The following is a 10,660-nucleotide window of genomic DNA, read 5'->3' on the forward strand; positions in this document are numbered from 1 at the left end:
TTTTGGCACATAGTGCAAGAAGCAGCAGAAACTCCTCCTTCAGTTGTAATCCTCTAGGTAGATGATGCACTATCACAAAGTCAGGGCACTTAAAGATCAGAACTGTATTTTCTAGAGAACACTAGCTAACTACAATTTATTGAAGGTCTGTCATGAAACATATTTATATTCCAGACAGCCACAAGTGTTTTTCTAGGAAAATTATGTGATCATCAGTGAGGGAAACTGAAAAGCAAAAATCATACAGAATACACAGTATGGTGAATCTTAAGTATCTAATTTGATCTTTAATATGCAACATAAAAAACCACCCCAATATATTTATATGATGAGGGAAGGGGTAGAAAATCAAAACTCCATGAAAAAAGTGGGAATCTTACTGAGACTTACTAAAGGGATTCAATTTTAACTTGGATATAATGTATCTATGAGAATTCCAACATATTTCTATTTATATGTTGGATTTTATTACAACTTTATTCAAAATACTGTTGGCTAGGCATGTTTTAAATATGTTGTAAATGTAAGATTTTCATATCCTATGTATGCTTTTAGTGTCATGGTGTTTTAAAAAATGTATGATTCTGTATTTCTGTGCATTAAATATTTCCAATTTTTTTTTGTAGAAAAGGAATTCAATTCCTTGTCAGAATGAGGGAAAGTTAAATGTGACACTCAATGGCTTCAAAGCCTTCCCTTTTTATTGAGAAAGAGCAGAGTACGCAAGGTCCTCTAAGGTTGTTTCACTTCAGCAGTAGCTGCGTACCCAAACGAGTCCTCCCCCAAACATCTAAGCACAGTCAGTACATTCCCAACTCCTACAGCCAAGTTAAAGTGAAAACGGTCTTAGTTCAGTAATGATTGAGGTGGTTTGCTCTAATCAAATTAAACCAGCCAAATGTTCTTTTCAAAGGTAACTGTCTACTCTGCAGCTGTATGCAAAATACCACATCAAATGTGGAAAAAAAAAAAGAAGTGATAGAATTCTATCCTTACAGTAGAGCCCTGGCTCTACAGATGAAGAGAAACAAAAGCACCAGTGCAGCTAGGAATTACGATCACAGAAAGCTCCCAGAAATATGCTAACTTAAGAAACAGTGAACAAAGTACTGAAATTTCCAGTTTATAATTAATTGATTTCAGGGAAAAAGGAGTTCTCTGGCATTGTTAAACAGCAATTTATCACACTGACCACACTTCAAATAGATATTAAAAGACTAGCCAAAGTTTCACATAAAAGAGAGAAAAAAAATCACACAGGCTTTTCCACTCAATTTCTCACTTCATTTCCCTGTTTCTATCAGAATATGTAATATTCTGCACTGACTAATGTTTCAAAAGTCTAAACGCAATAGGTTTCACTTTAATGCAGTATGATTCATTTACACTAGAACTGAGTTTTCAATCATTAAACATGAGAAACTCCTGTAAAGATGAATTCATGTCTGAGTAAGTTTTTTATTTTCTTTTATTAAGAGAAGATCAGTCACCTGTTAATGATAATCCAGAGTAATAAGTAGTCAGTGTTGGTATGAACCATTTTAAAATAGTACAGAACTTTTTGCTACACTCATAGATTGTTTGTTAGATATGCCACGGGAAACCCACCCAAGGACAACTCTACCAATACCAGCAAACTGGCACACCCCATGTGAGAAATATTCACCTCATCCTAAAAATTATGCAAGATACTTCAGAGAACAGAAACCCATCTTCTTCTGAAACCCTAAAAAGACATCTAAAGCATCATATGAAAGAGCTTCTTACTACTCATATAAAACATTTTTTTTGCTGCCTAAAGAAAACACAACTGTGTTGTTAGAGACTTAAGGTCTGATTTTAAAGGGATCATTTAGGAGATTGTTTCCTTTATTTTCTAACGATGGGACAAATTTTCAAAGGCAAATGGTAAATAAATAAATATAAAAATCAACACAAATAATTTGGATGCAATGAGGTATTTCGAAAAGAGTTCGGAAATCAACAGTCATATCTCCATTCCTTGACAATCATCTCATCAACAGCTTCCCAAAAAGCAGTTTCTCAGTGGCAAATGTCAAAGGACATGATGACAAAAAACATTCCTTGGAAAATTCTAAAGAGGTTTAGTTATTAAATACAAATTCTTTAGAGTTTAAAGGTATACCTGTTAAATAATTTTGCCTGCATAATTAGAAGTATTTTTCAGATTATAAGAATATATGAAGAACAGGTATAAGTGGAGAAATCTTCTCTCTTTCTAAAAAAACCAAATATACACAGCTTAGTTACATATGTATATGGGCACACTTACCTTCTGATAATTTGTTAGATCATTAAGAATCAACTTGTTCAGCAATACCAGAAAATAACTAGATTTCATACCAAGCAAACTAAACCCTCTATATAAATAAGTTTTGGAATGAACTGCAACCTCTATTTTCTTCACTGTTACAAAACTTCACAGAATAATTTTAGAACTCCAGAACTAAATTACATCACCTAAGAATTATTACAGCGACAAATAATCACTCTTGACGCCAAATTCATGTTACTATTCTGTCAGGATAGTTATATTACTTATTCAGCATGATTCATTTTAACTTCTAATAAAAATATTCTCTAGAAATAAGGCTTTAATGGAATACTTGAATAAAAATCAGTATCTGTGGTTCATATTCTGATGTATGTTGTCCCTGAACTCTCTCCAGAAAGATGTTTTAAAATTCAGTGCATTCTTAGCATCATAGCTATTTCTATTTGATAATGCACTTAGACCTGTGCTAAGCTCCAAACAGTAGCTTAAATCCCACCAAGCCAACCTGAGTGACTCAGTCAGTGCTTTGCTAAATCACAGACTCCAGGTCCAGCCTGCTCTCTTTTAAACCCTGGGATAGCAAGCAACTTTTCTTCTCCCTGATCTGTTCCACACTTCAGCCAGACGTGAGTGCCATGAAGCAAACTGCAAAGGCCCAAGGAATCAACTCTGGCCTTTGCCTGTAAGTGTGGACTATCCTCTCTCCTGGCATCTAAACCTTTTCAAGGCTCAGTTTTGAATCCTGGACCCCACTCCACTCCCTGGAAGTCACAGCCTGCCATCAGCAATGGTTGTGATGGAAGAAGTTGGTTTTCCCGTCCAAGCAGGATCCAGCAAGGCTAAATCTCTTCAAAATGGGCACAGACATAACCATCCACAGATTTAAAGAAGGAAGGGAGCACTGAACACAATCTAGAATGACTAACATTTACTCATACAAAGACTGGAAGCATGTTTTTTGTAAAAAAACTAGATTTAGAATGAGATAAAATACTTTTTTAAAATGGTCTTGTACTCATTCCAGAAACTGAATTTTCTAAGGCTCAGAAGTCCATTCCATACTCAACCCTTCCTTCCTGACATGCTCTTATCTTGTCCTGTTTCTGCCAGATCATGTATGAAAACTAAATCATTGCATCCATAACTAACAAACAATTCATACGATCGGCAAGAATATCCTCGTCTTCCCTGTACATGTTCATTCTGTGCACTGTAAGGTTGCAAGCACATGATGACAGGCCAGCATTCATGTCCACTCTCTGCCCAATGTCCTCTGACAACAAATTTCTCCAAGAAATTGTGGCAACCATATAATTTCCCTTTGCCCTCCAGCCATCAGAGAAGCCAGTATTTCCAGCCCCTTCCTCCCCGAGACCTTTGCAGTGTCCGTCGCAGTGGCCAGTCAGTACAGGGATGATCTCCCTTGCCTTCTGACTAAAACTGCTCTCCAGCCTGGAAATGCCTTTCCCTTGCCAAGGCACTTCCTGTTGTCACATCTGCCTTGAAGACAATCCTGTTTGTGTGAGACTAAAACTGACTCTGAAGCTCATTCAGTTTTTCCTTCCCATTACTCATCCACCATTTCTACCTCAGCTGAGATTCATCTGCCACACAAATACTTGGCAAGTTTCAAGTTCAGTTTCTTCTGCTGCACTCCATCCCTGCATCTTATTTTACTCTTTCTGTGTGCAAGACAATCTTTCTAACTAGCAATGCAAAGATCACCATTTCTTTGTCTCTAGGGGCTTGCCAGATGTCATATTGAGTGATGCTACACAAAAATAAATTGTATCACACAATACAGCACACTGCTGATGTGCAAGAATGACCTCACAGATTGGAAGTTTAACATTAGCTTGGCAGAAAAAAGAAGGAAGGAAGCTGAATTCACTAGAGACAAACACCCCCCTAAAATAGAAATGTTTCACTTGACAGGATGGAACATCTCAATGATTTTGAGAAGATCATCCTTTCAACTTATTAACAGTACAGTAATAAGTACAGTAATAAAACCAGAAGCCAACATCAGCATCACCAAAAATTAGAGAGAGAAATAAAATTAGCTACTGCCTTCTGAAATTTTTTCCCTCTGTATGCTTGCCCATAATTTCAGTTTAAAAAACAGAAAAAAAGCAAAAACAAATACATGTTCAAATCGTCTTGCAAAATGTAAGCTAGGTATTGATGATCTGCTACTGATATGACCTGAATGCTCTACTAGGTCAGAGAGAGAACTTCAAGACACTTATAAAAATACCTTCTAAGTACAAGGAAATTTTAAGCCCCAAGCCATTTATACACTTCTGGGACCTCTGAGCAAGGCCAAGCAAATGCTGGTCTTTACGTCAGCACACGCAGGGATGGGGAGTGACGTGTGTGCCAGCCTCTCTCCCCAGCACTCAGGTGGCCTTGCCAAGGCAATCAGCTGAGGGGCTTCACCAGGCACTCAAGTGCACACCAATAGACAACAGCATGGACCACTGGACTGCAAAAGCAGGGAAAAAGCAGCATGACATGACTGGTGTACTACAGACAGCAGCTTACAGTGCCATTTATAGTTCAGTGGATATAAAATAACACAAAACTTAAACATGGAGTAATTGTGCAAATAGTCATAAGTACTGCGTTTCCCCCCACTGATCTGTATACAAAAAAAAGAATGAGAAATAGATTCAGACTTCCAGCTAGGTGGATCATTCTGCTGAACCTAAGTCAATTAGCTGGGGCACATATTCTGCAAAGTATTGGGAAAGAGAAAATCAAGACTTTTATTTCTTATATGGTTATGATCAATTTGAATGGCAAGATCTCTGATACTTACCTTTGAAATAACAACCCAGACTAGACTATATTTTAATGGGTCATATTCAATATAATTTCAGCTATTTAAAAACTGAATAGTTATTAAACCATGAAAATACTAAAGAAGTTGTACTTATAAAAGAAAAGTTATGAGCTAGGAAGCAAAAATACACAGCTTTGCATTTCTGTTCAATTTACTTATGGTTTAATGCTACTAAAACTGTTAAATATAAATATAAATATGATAGAAAACAAGCATGCCAAGAACTACAGTAGTCTGTCTTGCATATCACCTTCCCAGCGAGCAAATTCGCAGTCTGATGATGATTAAGATACAGGGGAAATTATTCATCTGATTACCAGCAGGAGAGAGATAAAATGAATACAAGATACAGCTGAATTTAGCACTATAATCACAAGAAGAATTTTTACAGATATCTTGCAGCAGGGTTTTACACACAGGAATTTCCTGAATCTAATATGTCATTTATTCCTGGCAGAGTCTGTTATTTATCGACATATATTTAATTTTTCCCAATTAGAACAGCACTAAGCTATATAACTGCTGGACTAACTTTTGGCAGATTTACCTACTGTATATATTGTTTTATTCAAGCATTACATCTGAAAGGTGAGCTAGAGGAGCACCTTGATCATCCTACCAGCCACAAGGGACTTTTCCAAGCCCACGACATAGCTATTTTCAGACTGATTTACAGCAAGCTTTACTCTTGAAGATTCTATTTTAAACTTTGTTTTGTGAAAATAAATAGAGTAAGGTGTCCTGTCAGAGAGGAGCTCTATAAAAAGGGTAAATGTGAACAGGAAAGGATTTTAAACACATAGCCATTATTTTAACTGCCTTTTTCCCCATGCCTTTTTATACACTATTCTTAACAGTCTTAAAAATTTTAGATCAGTCCTCCTTATTTCCATTACAGTAGAGATTTTCATTACCATCACTGTTCTGATGAAGATTATATTTCCCTTCAATGCTTTTCTTGCACTTGCAACAAAGGAACACAAAACAAAGCTCTCATAATTAGCAAGCAGTACCATGGAAAAATATGATAAATATAATGTTTCAAATTCTTCTGGGCTATTCAGACATCTCTCCCTTATGGAGAAAATTGTCTTCCAACCCTAGTGCCAAGCACTGCAAACCGGTTTTGGCTCTAACTGTTTCTCAGAGGAAGTGATTCTACAACTGTTAAGACAAACCTGGGCTGGAGGAGCACTGCTAGTCCTGAATCCTGGTTCTATGACCAGCAAAGCCATGGAGCTCTACCTATGCCTACGAAGTACTGGGTCTTTCCTTACCAAACTGTTCTTCGCATTTAGCTCCACTTCATGGCAACAGAAAAGCCCTGGTCTGCTGAGATCCCTGCTGCACTCTCTGGAGAAGCCCAGAGGTACCATTTGAGTTGAAAATGACACTCAGCCTAAGTTCATGAGGCCTGTGATCTCTGCTGTCAGCTTATGCCAGAGTACCACAGCAGACCACAGGGCCTGAGCAGCTCATCTGTACAAAGTCTGTCTAAATCTTGACTCACTGAATGGCTGCTGGTTTGCATTGAGCAATGCATGGATCACCCATGTCACTACTCAGAGGTAACAGATACAACACAGTATTTGCAGTTTCAGCATAGTTCTGTCAGGCTAGTTGCTTGTAATATTCGGAAAAAAACCAGAGGACCTCTCAAAATCAAAAATATTTGGTTTAAAATATTTGTGCTGTTATCACAGTGCTGTGAAAACAATGTACATTTTAATCCAGTATGCAGACAATGCATTTGGAATTGTTTTTATTTATTAGCTTGGCCATGATATCAGTTTCCAGAATGCATGCCCAAACAATTAAAATATTTTGAGCATAAAATGTTCAATAAGTAAGTACAGTTAGATCAGCTGCTTAAAATTGCAGAACTTCTTTTATAGTATTTCCTTTTCTGAGTACATTTACATAACACAAAAATAGATGTTTAATTTCAATAAATTGCCAACTCTTCTACCATATTTTTAACAGAACTGGGCCATTTAAATGTTTTCAAATAATTTTTCCATTTGAAATGTTTTCCATAATTTTTCCTCTGGTCTCTCCAGAGGGCTCCTTTTCTGCCCTACAGGTTAAAAATATGGACAAAGGACATGAGTAATAAAATGTGAGGAATAGCATTCTTCACATTTTAGAAGAGATAATGTCTGAAATTGCTTATCTTCCGCCTTTTTGTGGAAAAAGGTGCGCAACCAATGTCCCAGGCACCCTGATACCTTACCAACCAGCCCCTTGCGTCTGAAATGCTGCTTATGGCAAAAGGTACAAGCTTCACTATGAGGATCTGAAACACACTTTCACAGATTTTTGTATTAAAATTACATTCTCATATTGCTGGTTGAAATACTCACTGCTTTGCAGAGAATTAATTTTCATTCAAGCTTGTAAAAATATTTGAAGCTTCAATGTATTTATGCAATGCTCTATTGAGATTCAACTGCATTTAGATCAAGCAAAAGAAGCCTGCAGTTGCATAGTCAGTTCATCAAATAGCTCTTTGGAAAACAAGAACTCTATTTCAATCATTTAGCTGCACTCGAGATTAGAAAGCTCTTAAAAAGATCTTTTATGTCATATGTATTTTGTTCAATTATTCCCAAAGAAGATTTAGCTTTCAAATATATAAATGCCTAAACCTGGACAACTAAATCCTCATTTTCTCCCATAAATTGATGGGCTGCATTTCAAAGATTTTGACAACTCCCAATTATTCCTCCACTGCCAAGGACGAACTTTGTGTGCGCTCCTCTAAACCAAGTCACTTGATTCAGTGATCAAACATAGGATGCCCACTTTTGAAGTATGCTGACTAAGCCTCTGGCATAACTAGGTGCCAGCCAAGACAATGGTTATTACCTGAATTGTGGATTTGCTTGATGAGCAATGGAAGTGTGAGCTGTGTGAGCAGCCTGCAAGTGTCCCATTGCTCACTAAGGTCAGGCCAATGACATGCACTCCATGATCAGCACTTCAGAATACATACACTTTGCCTATTCAGTTTTGACATAGACTGTCACATTACACTGCCTTGAAATGAACAAAAGTGAATTCACCTCTAGCAATTGACTTTTGTAACTTAAATATTATTTTCTATCTCATCTTTCCTCTGCGCCTAATAAATACCCCCTGATCTCAGACCCTACAAAAAAGGATGATTACACGTGCAAGGCATTTTGAAATTCACCTGTGAGTTCAGAGTATCTATTTCTCTAAGACTGAAAGTCTTGGTGTTAGTGAAGTACAAAAATGTTTTCCTTTTGCTGTGTAATATGCACATAAGTAACACAAAGAATGGAAGTACTCTTGCTAATATAGCACCAGCAGCAAGATGGTGACCAGTTTCAATATGGGTATCTGCAAAGTGAAACTTACTTCTTGAAGATCATAACTTTAACAAAAGATGCTCACAGGCTGCTGAGCATCTTTTATGCTCAGAATAAGAGATTACAGCAGGGCTAGCTTTATCATTGAGAGCACAGGCCATTTATCCAGGATTTATGCTACTGACACAACAGAAAGGACAACCTGGGGCCACTGCCACCATTTTGTGAGCAAGGTCTGACACCTGTACTTTTGCCCTCTTGATAGCAGAATCAGCAGCTTGTGGTGAAAATTAGTACCAAACAGTACTCAACCCTAAGGCTGCTTGAAAGTCTTGAAGTCTTAAGCTGCTGCTTCTTTTTAACACCATAATCTACAGGTCTCTATAAAAGCATCTAAAAAGGCAGAATGCACATTTCACTACTGCTCACATTCTTGTCATTTTTATAATGAACAGAGCTGGTAAAAATCAGCTGCAGCTGGCAGTACTAATAGGTCAGACAAAACCAGGGAGAGGTTGGGGTTTTTTTCATTTTCTCTCATGCCTGAGGAAATATTATATATATGGCTCCTTGCCCATCCATTCCAACACTTAAATCACACACCTATGCCTCTGGAGATGGGTGTTTGTGTGTGTGGGAGGCAATGCACAGCGATGAGGTGAGGTCTGGCAGGCAGCACCATGGCCTGCTGAAACCTCAAACCACACCTCATGCACACAGTTTAGTGCACACTTCAGCCACAAACCCAAACTAGTGTCCATTCCATTTATCCCCCCAAACTCTTGCTCACCCAATTTACGGACTATACCCAGGAGCTCACTGATCAGGACAGTGGTCCCAGTTCCTCACCTGACCACGTTGGGGTGTTCAAATGTCTCCAGGTGCCTCAAAACTGCCACCTCTCGGATAGTGGACAGCGGCATCCCCTCCTCGCTGGTCTGCACCCGTACTCGCTTCAGCGCAACAAAGCGACCTCCGTTCTTCAAGTCTCGGGCTTTGAACACCTTCCCGTAGGCTCCTTCCCCAATCTCAGCCACACATTCATACTGCTGGTCAGCCAGGTTTGTGCTGTCCTTATCCATGCTGGCACCAGTCCTCTTCCTCCTCTCCAAGTGCCCCGAGGTGGCTCTCAGTCTCACCTACTTTTCGAAAACCAGTACTCTGCTGGGATGCAGACAGGCCACACACTTGGTACCTCTGCCAGAGAGGCAGTAGGAAGCTCTTGCCCTCCTGTTCTTGTTCCTTTTCTGTACTGGCCACAATGCGCCTCTGCTTTTGGCCACCAGGAATTATCATACAGTCTTTGGGAGCATTGCCTGTGGAAAGCCAAACAAATCTGGAGGACAAACCAAGCAAAAAAAAGTGAGTTTAGTTTAGTTTACTTCATGACTTTGCGTTGTTCAAAACCTGCTAAAATTAAGCTAATATAGATATGCAAAGCAAAATCATGGTGGAAAGGAAGATGCGAACCATGAGGGTGACATATGTATCAACGTTCCGGAGTGGCTGATACACTACAAAGTTATCACGGTCTGCGCAGAAGGCTAGGTAGGCATTCGGCTACAGAGCAACAGCATCCTGATGGGGTTTACTGAGAATGGGCTAAAGATGATGACCCCATGACACATGGGCAACGGGGATGGCAGAGCTAGCTGGGCATGTGTGAGAGGAAGTGTAGCTCCAAGAACATATGTCAGGATTTCAGGACTCAAAGCTTTCTTCATTTAACCCGGCGGAGTCCTGGATATGTATTTTGCTATTTTACTGTCACTTGATAGTAAATAATAGCATTTGGAGGTTTCTGCCTTGGTCTGCTCTCTCCTGTACTAAGCCCTTCATGAACAGATCATGAAGACATCGCAAGAAACAAAGCGTCTGTGGAGAAGCGAAATACGTGCATACTTAGATGGCAATAATAGGTTATGAAGCATTGTGTGCTGAAGTAGATGCAGAAATATGCACTTCAGCAAATTTACTAACAAGCAGGAGTATTGGCTGTGGATACTGCTACATGTGTCACTGGCAGCTCTTTGCAAAGCAGCATGGTGAAAGATGTCTTCAGGAACAGCATGCTCTGCTGCAGAGGGCATGAGGAGCTTCTGCATCCAGTTTCATCCACTTTCTGCAGGACTGGGCAAACCCTCTCCCCTCACAAAGCTCCACATCAATTCCTCCCTGACCCTT

At 39.0% G+C, this 10,660-nt stretch overlaps 1 protein-coding gene across 1 annotated transcript in view; it reads right to left on the reverse strand.

Moving 5' to 3' along the window:
- CDK6 (cyclin dependent kinase 6) overlaps window positions 1-10,640 on the reverse strand; it is a 127,906-nt gene extending 117,266 nt beyond the window's left edge. The window contains exon 1 of the mRNA XM_038130146.1: window positions 9,326-10,640. Within this exon, the coding sequence (XP_037986074.1) occupies window positions 9,326-9,558 (233 nt within the window). The 5' untranslated portion in view covers window positions 9,559-10,640. The remainder of the gene's footprint in view (window positions 1-9,325) is intronic.
- Window positions 10,641-10,660: the final 20 nt, after the last annotated feature.

Source organism: Motacilla alba, chromosome 2, assembly GCF_015832195.1.
Source record: "Motacilla alba alba isolate MOTALB_02 chromosome 2, Motacilla_alba_V1.0_pri, whole genome shotgun sequence".
Lineage (NCBI taxonomy): Eukaryota > Metazoa > Chordata > Aves > Passeriformes > Motacillidae > Motacilla > Motacilla alba.